Raw genomic sequence first — 15,572 nt, forward strand, 5'->3', positions numbered from 1 at the left:
CTATATTAACTAAGCTCTGGGGAAAGTGAGTGCAACTTTACTTGCAAAGTCTATTTGCCTTTAGTAAATCCCCTGCCCCCCCTCCCATAATGTCATACCCATGAGAACATTGGACCAGTCACGGAATCCATTTCCTTTGTCAAGTCTCTAGCACAATATAGGATTTACAGCTTTGTACCAAAATTTACTGCCAAATGCCATTTAGCAATTAGGATAATTGGGTTTCTATCTATGACACAAGCAATCAATCACAACACTATGTTTAAGGACTTTATTAATGTAGAAATAGATTTCTGTAAAAAAAATACATGATTTATCAGCAGAATAGTGATAAAAAACAGAAGGGCAGTTTGTTTTGTCAAAGCATGAGTCCTCTAAAAAAATGTTTCTGGATGTAATACAAGTCTAACAAACATGGTGAGTTTACAGAAACTGCACATGAATTAATATTCACCAAAACTCCTCTAAGGTTATAGTAGGCAGTCCCTTCTTACACAGCAAGCATTTTAGTAGATTGTTTGGCTTATAGTGTGACAGTGGTTGTATTGTTCATATTATTTCATTCCAAGGTGCATGATCTTCCTGTAGGGGCCGGGACCTCCCCAGTATCCCCTGTAGAGAAAAGAGACTTTTTTATTAATGTTCATAAAAACATAGACAAGTGCACAGTGGCGGCTGGTGCTAAACTTTTTTGGGGGGCGGCAAACCAACCCACCCCAGGTCCGCCTGCACTTACCCCTTCACAGTGATGGTCCCTCCCGCACTTAGCCCCTCCACGGTGACGCTCCCCTGCACTCAGCCCCTCCCACACTCACCCCTCCACAGTGATGCCCCCCCCCCCACACTCACCCCTCCACAGTGATCCCCCCCCTGCACTTAGCCCCTCAACGGTGACGCTCCCCCCGCACTCACCCCTCCATAGTGACGTCCCCCTGCACTTAGCCCCTCCATGATGGCGCTCCCCTCGTACTCATCCCTCCACAGTGACGGTCCCCCCCTCCACGGTGACAGTCCCACCCGCATTCAGCCCCTCCACAGTGATGCTCTCTCCGCACTCACCCTTCCACTGTGACGATCCCCTGCACTTACCCCTCCACAGCTTCCTCAGCTTGTCCTCCTGGCAGACCTGATCTACCTCCTGTCCAGATTGGCCGGGAGGAGAAGCCAGAAGACAATAGCAAATTAGAGCTTCAGGCTCTAATGTAGCTTGAAAAAAAAACATTTATAGAAACCTATGAGTCCGGCACCCTGCAGAGGGGAGGCGGCACCCCTGCACCCCTAATAGACTGGCCGCTCCTGGTAGTGCATAAAGTCTGCCCCATTTTTTGAGTTATATTTGATTTTTGTTTTTTTTTCAAATGTCCGTGTATAGATCTACATTTGGCCCAAGCATGTCTGAATCCACTTACTGTTGACCGACTCACTATCTCTACTTGAAGTTTATTCCAAGCATCAACTACTTTTTTAGTAAAATAATACTTTCTAAGATTAGTTCTGAACTTTCCTCCTGCTGGTTCTTGTTTACTTGTTTCATCAGCACAAGATTGAAGTGAAAATTTACACAGTTTATTGTAAAATCCGATTCAGCATACTCACCTCTCTGGCAGGCTGTCTCTTAGTTCTCATTACATTCCAACACTCTGGAAGCCAGTTCAGCATTCAGCACTGCCGATATGGTCTGATGACTGTGCACCCTGCCACAGACATGCTACTGTAGCCAGCCAATGCAAGGGAAGCCAACTGCAACAGCAGCGGTGACGAGCAGCATAAAGTGATTGGCAAGCTTGTTGCCAAAGTGGCTAGGGATTAATTGCCTGTGTTTTTTGGTGGGCAATGGGTATGGAATGTTGCAAATGTTAGCTGGTACAGCGTCTTCTTATACAGTCTACCTGATGCTATATCCAAAGACAGCCCCTGCTGGTCCGATCTTCCCTGCTGACCCAATGGCCTGGTACAGCTGGACTACCTGTACCCCCCCCTGTCAGTGGCCCTGCAAAACCATATCCTGATTAAATGGATATTCCTGTTCCAAAAAAACAGTTTTAAACCCAAATTTAAAAAATTTAATATATTGCAGCTTGCCAATCATTAGATGTGATGGCTGCATTAGTTATCTTTTTTAGGCTTTTCCCCCTCTGTTTTAACCTGGTGATCTAGCCAATACCATACCTTCTGTATTAGAGATACACTAACAAATCAAAACTGAATGCCAGCTAACACTTTATAAGCAGTTAAAGCAATAGTTTTTTTTTACCTTTTGGGATAAAGGTTTTACACAAATGAGTAAAAGATGACTATTGTAAGCAACCCTGTTAGTGGTCAATGGTTTGTCTCAACCTGTAACTGCTACATCTGCAAAACAGTTTGTGGTGTACAACAGACTTATTGGCCAAATCACCAGGCACAATAGAAGTAAGCCTAAAAAAAGAAAACAAATGCAGCCATCACAGCAAAGATTTGGTAAACTGCAATACAACATATTAAATGTTTGCTTTTGGGCTTAATACTGCTTTAATCACTCGCTTTGACCTGAATGATGATATATATATATATATATATATATATATATATATATATATATATATTCGTAAATATCAAATATTGCACCTGCTGTGACACAAGGAAACCCAAGTTGAACCTAGTTCACTCTGAAAGTTCTAGAAGTTAACCGAATCTGACTGCACTTTTGCCTTATGCTAGAATACTCTAAGAATAAGACAGGATATTCCTCCTAAATCCCATTGTTAAAAAGATGTAATAAGCCAGAGAGCTTCAAACTGAAATGGAACGTGAAATATTCCTTGAAACATATTGAAGATCTTTGATCAAATTTGTGTGCCAAATATATACCCCAATGGCAGCTATGCTTCCGTTCTCAGTTGGTGGTTTTTCAAAATTACATTCTGCTTCTCTTAGGTTATTGAATCTCCTTTTTGTCAAAACTGAACGCAAACTGTATCAGTAGTTGGTATAAATGATGTCTAGCCTTCCAGCCTAGCCAGTCAAGGTATTTTTTTTTGTGTGCCTGGGCTTTAAGACCTCATGCACAATGGACGTTTTTTCCAGCTGCTCCTAGGGGCATCTGGCGGGTTTTTGTTTCTGCCTCTAAAGGCCCCTCCATGTTAGCTTAGGTGTCCATGCATACATAGGCTTTTTGAGGCAAGAAAATAAACCCCACTGCCCGGCGTCCAGGAGCAGCAGGATTTTGGCAGAAAAAACGCTTGACGCTTCTATACACGTGTAAACACGTCTAAAAAAACACTAGGTGTGTTTATCGCTTGAGCTTTTATTCATTTCAGTGGCCATTAGAGAATTATTTTCTGGTCAATCAACTGATTTAGCTCCCAAGCCCTTGACACCTGTAAATGCCCCTAAACTCATTACACACTTTTACAAGTGTCAGGCATTTTTTGCTGCCAGGAGGAAAGGCTTCTGGGAGAGTTGGCAAAACATCCTGTGTTCATGAGACCTTAAAGTGTTTGTAAAGCCACAATTTTTATTTTTTCTGTTCCCTCTGTTAGATAACATTAGGCTCTCCAGGGTATGGGATTTATAAAAATCTGCTGCCTAATATGTTATTTCCGAGCGCCGCTCACGTGACTGCCTGCTGGTCTCCTCTCCTGATCTGATAGCTACAGGGAAGGGGCTGAATATTAGGGATCGACTGATTAACGGCAAAGCCGATATGCACTTTCCCCGATATATCGGAATCGTCCCTGGTTGTTACCGATATTGCCGATATTTCGGAAAGTGCTTGTACCGGAGTGATGCCTGCAGCTAGAGGCATCACCTTGGTACCGGCGTCCATAGCCGACGGTCGGCTGTCTTGTAATGACAACCGATGCAGCTGAGAAGCCGCACGGCTGTCATTACAAGGAGAGGGAGGGGTAACAGCCTGTACTGCCACCGGAGACCAGATCAAAGCTGCACTTGGCTCTGATCGGGTCTCCATGCAAAAAGCCGGAAATTATGTCATGGCATCACTTCTGGGTACTGGCGCCAGATTAAAAAAAATGACAGCATTCAAAACAGCCAAACTTGGCGTTTTGAATGCTTTAAGGTGCAGAGAAGAGGTTTGGAGTCTTTTAGACCCCCAGATCCCTCCACAAGAGTACCTGAGAAGTAAAAAAATGTTTTTTTAAATGTACGAAAATATCGGCCCATATTGGCCGATACCGATACGCGATGACCAAAATATCGGTATCGGTAATGAAAAAACAATTTTGTTTGATCACTACTGGGTATCCCCCGCTGATGTCAGCCGAGACGAGGAGAGAAAGAGACCAGCGGGCAGTCACGTGAGCGCTGAGCGGCTCTCGGGAATAAGGTATTAGGCAGCATATTTTTATAAATCACATACACTGGGGAGCTTAATGTTATCTAACAGAAAGCAAACACAGTAACTTTTTCAGCAGGATCGGGGAGATGACAGGCAGGGAGGGAGGGGGGAGAGGACGGAGGAGGAGAGAGGACAGAGGAGAGACGGGAGAGCTGTGGATGATGGAGACACGTAAACTGACCACGGTGTCAGAGCTCAGCAGCCATGAAAAACAGTGGTCAGTTTACAGGGGGAAGGGCAAAATCAGGAATGTCATCTGATACAGGGGGGGCAAATTACACAGCACAAGCACTGTGCTGTGTACCATGCTTTAAAGTAACAGGCTCTTTTTTTTTTTTTAGAGTAACAAAAACTAAGTGGTAGTGTTTGTTAACAAAGTTTTAAAAAATGGCCCCCTGGCAGACTTATCTGTCAAGTGGAGACTTCCAGTGCTGTTCTGTCTCCACTCCTGGCGCTTCCAACTTCACCCAGTTTTCCTTCTGGGTTCATGCTGTCTGCCCATTTACATTGCTAGGCTGTGATGACTTGACAGCACTCTGTGTGCCCTATATAAAGAGCGCATGTGCAATGATGTAATCGGTTGCTCTTGATTTGAATACCCCCTAGGTGGTGCAAGTTTAGGAGATATCCACTGTTCCTACAGGTAAGCCTTATTATAAACGTACCTGTCGATATAAGTCAGAAATCTCACTTTACTATCCTTTGAACTACAGGTACTGTGCACCTCCTAAGATTCAGCTGCCTATTAGGTAATTTCTAATAGTTTTCTTCTCTGTGTTTGACAAAAAAAACTGTACATTAAAAAGCGAAAAAAAAAAAAACACAAAACAATAGAAATCTTGAAGATAACTTACGTAAGAAGTAAATTCCAGTACAGGAATGGCATCATGTCTGCTTTCATACGGTACATGGACCATCTCTCTTTGCTCTGGTCGATGGGGAAGGTCTCTAGTGGTTGCTGGTTGTAGTCAAACTCAGCCAGGATCACTTTGCTGTAGCCTGTCACCAGGGGACATGAAGTGTACCCATCATACTGCAAACAATGAAGAACAGTAGTAAGATTCATTAAACATGGAATATACTCCTCAAATGTGCAGATATTTTTTTTTTTTAGTTCATGGTTGAAGGAAGCGTCGCTGTTTTTAGGATAATCATTTCAATAAATCCATAAAACACTGAACATCTCTATACTACTGTGAAAATAAATCATCAGCCATAAATAAATATAAATATATAAATATGAGACAGATATGTACTAAACCCTGTGCAATAAATAGTAAGGAATCAATATTATACACCCAGTGCAATAAATATAAAAGTCCTTAAAATGTGACAAAAAAGTCAATCAAAACATAGCATATAAATTCCAAAGTGCTTCAGCAAGTAGCCAGTGAAAAATAGTTCATGAAAAGTGCTTAAGTGCTGGAAAATCTGTGCAGGATCATGCTGACACTGTGTTGTGAAAAACGGTGACTTTCCTCTCCCCCAGGATGTTCCACTTACCGGACGAAATGGACCCCTAGACAATACTGTGTAAGGGTCACACAAGCTTAGTCCAGTAAGGAATCCAGGCAAATATCCTCTAAACTGGTCAAAGCCGCAAAGGGAACCTCCAATGGGTGAACTCAGCAGGATATAAGGACCATATAAGGAAGGAAAGGCTCACAATAGTGTAATACTGATAGGATAACGTTTTATTTAGAAGAACATAAATGGGTCACTCACATTTCGTATGAGAAATAGCAGGCTGGTACTGTCATTCAACTGGTATGTAAGATCATTCAGATCGCGGTGTGCTGGGGCTCCCCTGGTCCCAGCGTGCGTTCCACCGCTACCGGAAATGACGTCACAGCAAGCGTAGGACCGGAAATTGCGTTGACGCGTTTCACCCTCCTCCAAGGCATTATCACAGACGTATAGGATACCAGTTGAATGACAGTACCAGCCTGCTATTTCTCATACGAAATGTGAGTGACCCATTTATGTTCTTCTAAATAAAACGTTATCCTATCAGTATTACACTATTGTGAGCCTTTCCTTCCTTATATGGTCCTTATATCTTGCTGAGTTCACCCATTGGAAGTTCCCTTTGCGGCTTTGACCAGTTTAGAGGATATTTGCCTGGATTCCTTACTGGACTAAGCTTGTGTGACCCTTACACAGTATTGTCTAGGGGTCCATTTCGTCCGGTAAGTGCAACATCCTGGGGGAGGGGAAAGTCACCGTTTTTCACAACACAGTGTCAGCATGATCCTGCACAGATTTTCCAGCACTTAAGCACTTTTCATGAACTATTTTTCACTGGCTACTTGCTGAAGTACTTTGGAATTTATATGCTATGTTTTGATTGACTTTTTTGTCACATTTTAAGGACTTTTATATTTATTGCACTGGGTGTATAATATTGATTCCTTACTATTTATTGCACAGGGTTTAGTACATATCAGTCTCATATTTATATATTTATATTTATTTATTGCTGATGATTTATTTTCACAATTTTTTATACCAATCACAACCAATTTGCGCTGTTCTTTTTGCACTGTCATTTTAAGGAATCTATTTTATTTTTGCACAGCAGCACTCTGAGTTGCATTTAAGTACCACCATAGCGCAGCATTAATTTACTTTATTTCCACATCTCTATACTACTATTTTTTAAATTTAAACTCCAATTATTGTAATTCCACTCCAATTAATGTATTTTTTTTTCTTCAAAAAGGTACAACAGTTTTAAAAGAACAGATTCAGCTAATGTTCTTTCCAAACTGATATACAGTAAATAAATCACACATGTAATAAGAGTGGTTTATATTTGCAGTCATTAAAAGTAGAGCTATAGACAAACCTTTCTATTTTGGATAAAGTAAAGGAAGGTTCTAACCTTAATTTCCTGTCCCATAGCCAAACAGGAAGGAAGAGGAAATCCCTGCAAATTAAGGGAATTCTATGGGACCCCCCAGGTCACCAGAACTAGTGTTCCCATTGGAAGATCTTTTTTATTGGTTGAGCCAGATAGTTAGGTTGAAAAAAGACACAAGTCTAACTATGTAACTATAACTTTTCTGGGGAAAACCCAAAATGTGGGATTTTCTTTTTAATTTTCAATGATAACAGAAAATCTCCCTAACAGGGGCACAGACAGCACAGACGGCACAGACAGCAATGAAAACCTAAAAGGCGTTCTAACCCCTCTCCACTCTATAAGTCAGGGCAGCTCATTTTAAATCTTCACAAAAACATGCAGACACCTTTACTATATCACCCTACTTGCATCCGTGAGTACAATAATGATATCCTCAACGTGCTATATACCATACCATACCAACAAGTCACCTACTAAACAGTAATGGTACCATGCTAAAGGAAAAAAAAAAAAAGATGTCAGAAGGGAGGGTGGAGACAAGGCCACCCATTGAAGCCAGTTCTGTGAAATTCAGCAGAAAATTTTCTCTGTATATTGCCAGCTTAAGGATAACCACCTACAAGTGTATTTGGTATATGCCTACTATCTTCTAGTCCTTCAAAGAAACATCCACTAGGAATATGGGGTTTGCTCTTAACAAATATTCTTTTCCAACACGTTTCCATATTATAAAAATGTATTTTTACCTATTTTGCCTTTAGAGACACTGAATATCTGTTTCGTGCCCTCCAGTTATCCCCTGATGCCACATTTTGTGATATATTAAATCAGACTTAAAGTAGAAGTCTGGTTTAAACCTACTACCACCCTCCTTACAACACCTATAGTAACTACCCTGTAAAGTAGAGATGCACAAATGCCTCGTTTCCACTGAGCGGAACGGTTCGGGTCGGTACAGTTTGGAAGGGTTAGAATGGTCCGGTCTATTCAGGTGAGCGTTTCCACTGCAAGTCGGGCCACCAGGGACCATGCGGAGTTTACACCAAATGAGGTGTTTGTTTTGCTCTTTCATTTGATGTGAGCATTGAAGTTTTCCTGTCCGCCAATCAGTGGAATCTATCGTGTGACGCCAGTAGCTCCGCCCTAACCGTACCGTACCATTTCCTATGGCCCTACATCTGAAACAGGACCAGGAATGGTGCGGTTTGGTTCGGTTGTATAGGCCACTTTCATAATGGAAACACTCAAATTAGCGTACCGTACCGAACTGACCCAAACCGATCCGCTAAGTGGAAACGAGGCAATATTTACCCAATCTAAGGGCAGTCACATGATCAGTTCCCAGTGTTGGCTTCACGGGGGAGGAGGGACAGCCAACAATAGATAGTAGGTATTTGGGTGATGACACTCCCCAGCCATTGTCTCTGCTCTTTCCTGAAGCTGGTGCTAAAGAGATCATGTGACACGAGAGCCCTCAGATTAGGTAAGAATATTGATCCTTTCCTTTACAGGGTAGTTAGCATAGGGCTTAGAATGGGGATGGGAGCAGGTTTAAGGAGGAATGCAGCCAAAGCTTGTTTGGCTGTACTTCTCCTGTGGATCACAAGAGTGCAGAACGAAGCCCGCTGTCACAAAGCTCAGGCTAAGGAAAGATCGCGACCATATGGTTAGGAGATTCCAAGGAGCCTAGACCGGCACTTGGCTCAGCCTCTCAGCGAGCCACTGAGAGCCTGAGCCAGCTGCTCCCACCCCCTCCACAGCCCAGAGCTCCAGTGAGCATGGGGGCAGAGCCACTGCTTGTCGGCCTAGGCCTAGGGTGGCACTTTGTGTGTGGGGGCGGCAAGAAAACCACCCCTGCATGAAAAAAACCCCGATTCGCTGCTAAAACCTGAAAGAAAAATGTACATGTTCGGCTATTCCTGGGCAGGTGGAGCATGCACGGTGAAGTAATGGCGCCGGGAGGCGCCATTTTTAAATGCAAGGCGCCTCAAGGTAAGTGAGACTCCTCCGCAGCAGATGCAGGTGCTGCGGGCATGTTACAGGAGATTCTCCTGTACCATGCCCGCAGCACTGCATCTCCTGTACCATGCTGTCCACAGCCCTGCATCTCCTGTACCATGCTGCCCAGTGCCCACAGCCCCGCATCTCCTGTACCATGCTGCCCAGTGCCCACAGCCCTGCATCTCCTGTACCATGCTGCCCAGTGCCCACAGCCCTGCATCTCCTGTACCATGCTGCCCACAGCCCTGCATCTCCTGTACCATGCTGCATATAGCCCTACATCTCCTGTATAATGCCCGCAGCAATGCATCTCCTTACCATGCTGCCCACAGCCCTGCATCTCCTGTACCATGCCCACAGCCCTGCATCTCCTGTACCATGCTGCCCACAGCCCTGCATTTCCTGTACCATGCCCACAGCCCTGCATCTCCTGTACCATGCTGCCCACAGTCCTGCATCTCCTGTACCATGCTGCCCACAGCCCTGCATCTCCTGTACCATGTCCACAGCTCCTGCACCATGCCAGCAACCCCTGCATCTCCTATACCATGCCTGCAACCCCTGCACTATGCCTGCAACCCCTGCACCATGTCTGCAGCCCTGGCACTATGCCCGCAACCCCTGCATCTCCTGTACCATGTCCACAGCCCCTGCACCATGCCCGCAACCCCGCATCTCCTATACCATGTCTGCAGCCCCTGCACTATGCCCGCAACCCCTGCAACTATGCCTGTATCTCCTGTACCATGTCCGGAGCCCCTGCACCATGCCCGCAGCCCTGGAAGATTTTCCCCCTTAATGACCAGGCCATTTTTTGCGATTCAGGACTGCATTACTTTAAAGGACAATTGCATGGTCGTGCGAGACTGTACCCTAAAAAAATAAATGTCCTTTTTTTCCCACAAATAGAACTTTCTTTTGGTGGTATTTGATCACCTGTGCGATTTTTATTTATTACGTTATAAACAAAAAAAGAGCAACAATTCGGAAAAAAAAATATATTGTTTTTCACATTCTGCTATATAACATTCCCCCATAAAAATTTAAAAATAACATTTTGTCATCCTTTTAGGCCAATTTGTATTCTGCTACATATTTTTGGTAAAAAAAAAAAAAAATCCCAATAAGCGTATATTGATTGGTTTGCGCAAAAGTTATTGTGTCTACAAAGGGGAAAGATTTGTGTCATTTTTTTTTTTTATTAGGAATAGCGGCAATCTGCGATTTTTAGCGGGACTGCGACATTACGGCGGACAGATTGAACCCCTAACTGACATTTATGATACTTTTGGGGGGACTAGTGACATTACTACAGTAATCAGTGCTACAAATATGCACTGTTACTGTAATAATGACACTGGGAGGGAAGGGGTTAACACGGGGGTGATCAAAGGGTTAAGTGTGAGCCTAGGGGGTGCTTTCTAACTGTATGGGGGAGGGGTTTGTGAAATGACCATAGAGACCTGTGTTTCTATATAGAAGTATCACAGGTGCTCTGTGATCATTTCAGAGAGAACAACGGTCAGCTGTGTTTACAACAACAGACAGTCGTTCTCTCTCAGCGGGGAGCGATTGCGGGTGCCCGGCGGCAATTGCGGCCGCAGGCCCCATGGATTGGCATCCCCGCTGCCTAGTTGGGGCCCCCAGGATCGCTCCCACGAACCAACCCATACAAAACAACAAAATATACAAGTAGGCACTTTGTACCCACTTTTAATGTACAGAGAGGAAGAGATGGAGCCTAAAGAGGAAGGGGTGTGGTTTACAGATGACAGGGCGGGTCTGAAACAGGAAGGGGTGTGGCCTTGACAGGAAGGGGTGGGTTGCAGGCAAATTATTGGGTGCACGGGTTTAGTCCGGCCTAGGGCAGCAAAAAACCTAAATACACCACTGGGCAGAGCAGAGAGAAGTGACTGAAAGTCACCAGCTTTCTCTTCATGAAGCACTGAGTGATCAGCAGTGTTTGATCGCTCGTTTCTCAGTATTAGAGCCGGCGGGGGACAGATGCAGCATTGGATCGATGCTGCATCCACCTAGGTAAGTAGGATTCCAAAAAAAAGAAAAAAAAAAAAACAATATTTCTCTTTTAGGCTCGGATCCAGTTCAGACCAAACTTATACTTTAAGTCTGAAGTATTATATAGCAAAATTTGGCATCAGGGGAGAACTGGCAGTGCATGAAACCGATATTCAGTATAGAAAGGTACATCTGTTTTTTTTTCTTTAACATGTCAACCTATTAAGTAGAAGTTTTAGGTACTAACCCCACTATCCCTGTTCTCCTTCCACTACTACCTATTCTACACCCCCCGATTTTCCCCCTGTAGACTCTCACACAGGCTCAGGTTTTGAAAAATAAGCCTCATTTCAATGGGGAATTTTAAATAAAGGACTTTAAATAGATGTCACATATTCATATATTACTTACTTTGGCAGAGGACTTTTGGCTTTTCATAACCAAGGAAATAGTCCTGTCCAGTGCCGCTGACTGGGCAGCTAAAACCAAACACAACAAAAAAGTAATTAGAATCTTCTCATAGGTTTACTATGAAATACCTTATATACAACAAAATAACAGCAGTTCCTGTGCAATAATTCTGATTTGCTCTTATTTTTTATTTTATATGTAAAATATTAGCATTAACCAGAGTTTGATTAAGTGTTGTGTACAATTCTTTCCTTTGCCCTAATTTTTCTAAATTCCATAGATCGGCCTTTTTCAACGAGGGTGCCCAGGCACCCTTGGGTGCCTTGAGGTTTCTTCAGGAATGCCTTCGCAAAATGCCTAAAAATTTATCAAAAATTGTATACAAGCCGGCAATTGGATCAAGCCTTCCTTTTAGTTACACAATGCCACAGTTTTCATTATGCACCATTACGACTTTCTAAACGCAATATTCCCCACGCTCACATTCAAGATAACCGGCAGTTCAGTGTTGCTGGGTGCTGTAATGACAATAGGTTGGAAACCATGGACACTCCAAATGAAGAAATGTCATCAGCACACCATAATTCATCGAAAGGGTCCAAAGCTTTTTTCCGTGGTCACATAATTACACAGCAACGTTCCAGAGCCACACAGGGCCCCTTCGTCAGGCAAGTGACTTGGTGTGCTGATGACATTTCTTCACATTACGACTTTCTAGTCCCACGCTCATCCTAACAAGCCATGGCGTCATCAACTTGTTTGACTCTCCTCTGCCTCTCTCCCTCAGCCATGGGGTTACATTAGCTCACTGATGGAGAGAAATTGAGAGAAAAGAGAAAAATTGGAATACTAGTACCAGTTTGCAAAAACTGAATTTTTGTAAGATCTTACCTGTAAAATTCCTTTCTCTGAGTCCTCCGACAGTCGCCGCCACTTCATATTCATCACTAATGGGGGTTATTGACCTTTGCTCCGCAGGAGTAGCTAGGCAACAAAATAGTTAATATCAAAGCTTTTAGCATATCCCACCCCTAGGGGGTGGTCCCCTCAGTCAATACCTCCCTGCTTCCTGCATTCCCAACTCAGTTTCAGTAGCATAGCAGTAGAGTACATAAACAAACCCCAAAAGAGGGGCGGGGGCGGCGACTGTCGGAGGACTCAGAGAAAGGAATTTTACAGGTAAGATCTTACAAAAATTCAGTTTTCTCTTACGTCCTCCGACAGTCGCCGCCACTTCATATTCATCACTAATGGGGACGTCCCATAGCAGTGTAGACATGAGGGGTGGGAAAAAAAGCAGCCGCGCCTAAGGCAACGCAGTACCCACATCAGAGAAAGGAACCTTATCAAAGTAAGAGAACCAACTGGGCAACAGGAAAGAAACGTGCTCAACAGGAGCAACAACCCAGGAAAACAAGTAACCTAGGGATAAAGACATCCCAACAGCCAAGGACCCAAAACAAGGGGCCCTAAGGCACTGCCGCACTAAGAACTTTGCGGCCAAAGGAAGCATCCGCCGATGCCTGAACATCCACCTTGTAGAATTTTGAGAAGGTGTGAACTGACGACCAAGTCGCCGCCTTACACACCTGGGCCACAGAAGCCTGATGACGATAGGCCCAAGACGTACTCAGAGACCTGGTAGAGTGCGCCTTCACAGGGAAAGGGGGAACCTTCCCCTTCAAAGCATAGGCTTGCACAATGGTCTGTCTGATCCATTTGGCGATGGTCGCAGCCGACGCCGCCATGCCCTTCCGAGGACCCTCTGGAAGAACAAAAAGAGAATCCGACTTGCGAAAGGATTTTGTCGATGACAGGTAAACCCTGATCGCCCGAACAACATCCAAGGAATGCAAAGCCACCTCCCTTGGATGCTTAGGCTTCGCGCAAAGCGAAGGCAAGACAATGATCTCATTGAGGTGAAATTCCGAGATCCTCTTCGGAAGAAAAGATGGGTTAGGTCGCAAGACCACCTTATCCAGGTGAATCACCAAGTAGGGAGAGCTGCAGGACAAGGCCGCCAGCTCCGATACCCTGCGAGCCGAAGTGATCGCCACCAAAAAGGCAACCTTCTTAGACAAGAGAGGCAATGAGATCTCCCTAATCTTCTCAAAGGGAGCATGTTGCAACACAGACAGAACAAGGTTCAAATCCCATGGAGGTAAAGGATTCCTCCGAGGAGGAGCCAAGTGACGCACCCCTTGAACAAAGGTGCTAACCAAAGAATTAGACGCCACAGGGCGTTGAAAAAGAACGGCCAGCGCAGAGATCTGACCCTTAATCGTGGCCAACGCCAAACGCTGGTCCACTCCAGTCTGGAGGAAAGCCAACACTCTCGATACCGAGTATGAGCGAGGGGAAAACCCCCTGGGCTCACACCAGGCAAAATACGCCTTCCAAGTACGGTAGTAAATTTTCCCCGAAGAGGCTTTTCTAGCCTTGATCAAAGTGGGAATGACCGCAGGGGAGAGACCCCTATCCTTCAGGACCTGACTTTCAACAGCCAGGCCGTTAAAGCCAGCGACTGTAAAGCAGGATGGAAGATCGGTCCTTGAGACAGGAGATCTTCTCGAAGAGGTAGACGCCACGGAGCGTCGACCGCCAGATTCACGAGGTCCGCGTATCAAGACCGGCGAGGCCAGTCTGGCGCCACCAGAATCACCGTGCGCGGTTCCGAGGCCAACCTGCGAAGGAACCTGGACAGCAGCTGAATCGGTGGAAAGGCATACATCAGACGATACTGACACCAGGACGTCACTAACGCGTCTGAGGCGTCTGCCTGAGGATCGTGCGTTCTTGCTATGAACCTTTCCACCTTGTTGTTTAGACGAGACGCGAACAGGTCCACATCTGGGGACCCCCACTTTGCGCACAGCATCTGAAAGACTTCCGGGTGAAGGGACCATTCTCCCTGGTCCAGGGTCTGGCGACTCAGATAATCCGCCTGCCAGTTCTCCACTCCCGGAATGTGAACCGCCGTTATCGCCGGGACGTGTGTCTCGGCCCAAGACAGAATGTCGGACACTTCCCGAGCCGCGCGGGCACTCCTGGTGCCCCCTTGGTGGTTGATGTAGGCCACCGCTGTGACATTGTCCATCTGCACCCGAACCGGACAGCCTTGAAGCCTGTCCGTCCAAAGCAGAAGGCAGAGATGAATTGCCCGCAATTCCAGAATGTTGATCGGAAGGGAGGATTCCTCCCCCGACCAAGTTCCCTGGGCGGACAGGACGCCCAGGACCCCACCCCAGCCCGACAGGCTGGCATCCGTGGTGATCACCGTCCATGACAACGGACGAAAAGACTTGCCCCCTGACACCGCCGGGGACTGGAGCCACCACAAAAGACCCCTTCGGGTGAGGCGGCTCAACAAAACCTGCAGATCCAGAGATTGCGGACGCCCATCCCACTTGGCCAGGACCTCCGCCTGAAGATCCCGTGTGTGAAACTGGGCGAAGGGAATCGCCTCGAAGGCCGAGACCATCAATCCCAGACACCTCATACACGTCCGGAGGGACGAGTACTGATTGTCCCTGAGGGACCTGAATTCGCTCTGAAGTGTCCGGAGCTTGTCTTCCAGCAGGAAGACCTTCGCTTGAACAGAGTCCAGTATCATTCCCAGGTAGGGAAGACGAACGGACGGACACAACGTTGACTTCGGGAAATTTATCGTCCAACCGAACTCCTGCAGAGTCTGCATCGTGATGGACAGGTCGTTCACCAGGCCCTGACTGGTCGCAGACCGAATCAAGATATCGTCCAGATACCCCAAGACAGAGATGCCCTGGGCTCTCAGTAAAGCCAGGACCGGCGCAAGCACCTTGGTGAAAACCCGCGGAGCCGAAGCGAGACCGAAGGGTAACGCCACAAATTGGTAATGATCCTCCGCAATGGCGAATCGAAGGTACCTCTGGTGACCCTCGAAAATTGGAATGTGAAGGT

The 15,572-nt window shown here is 45.6% G+C and overlaps 1 protein-coding gene across 1 annotated transcript in view; it reads right to left on the reverse strand.

Moving 5' to 3' along the window:
* Positions 1–283: 283 nt before the first annotated feature.
* SQOR (sulfide quinone oxidoreductase) overlaps positions 284–15,572 on the reverse strand; it is a 114,605-nt gene continuing 99,316 nt past the window's right edge. Inside the window, exons 8-10 of the mRNA XM_082254042.1 lie at positions 11,634–11,701; positions 5,194–5,372; positions 284–612 (exon numbers count right to left, since the gene is read on the reverse strand). Of these exons, the coding sequence (XP_082110168.1) occupies positions 555–612; positions 5,194–5,372; positions 11,634–11,701 (305 nt within the window). The 3' untranslated portion in view covers positions 284–554. The remainder of the gene's footprint in view (positions 613–5,193; positions 5,373–11,633; positions 11,702–15,572) is intronic.

The sequence above is a fragment of the Pelophylax lessonae genome (assembly GCF_965119305.1).
Source record: "Pelophylax lessonae genome assembly, chromosome: 4".
In the NCBI taxonomy this organism is placed as follows: Eukaryota; Metazoa; Chordata; class Amphibia; order Anura; family Ranidae; genus Pelophylax; species Pelophylax lessonae.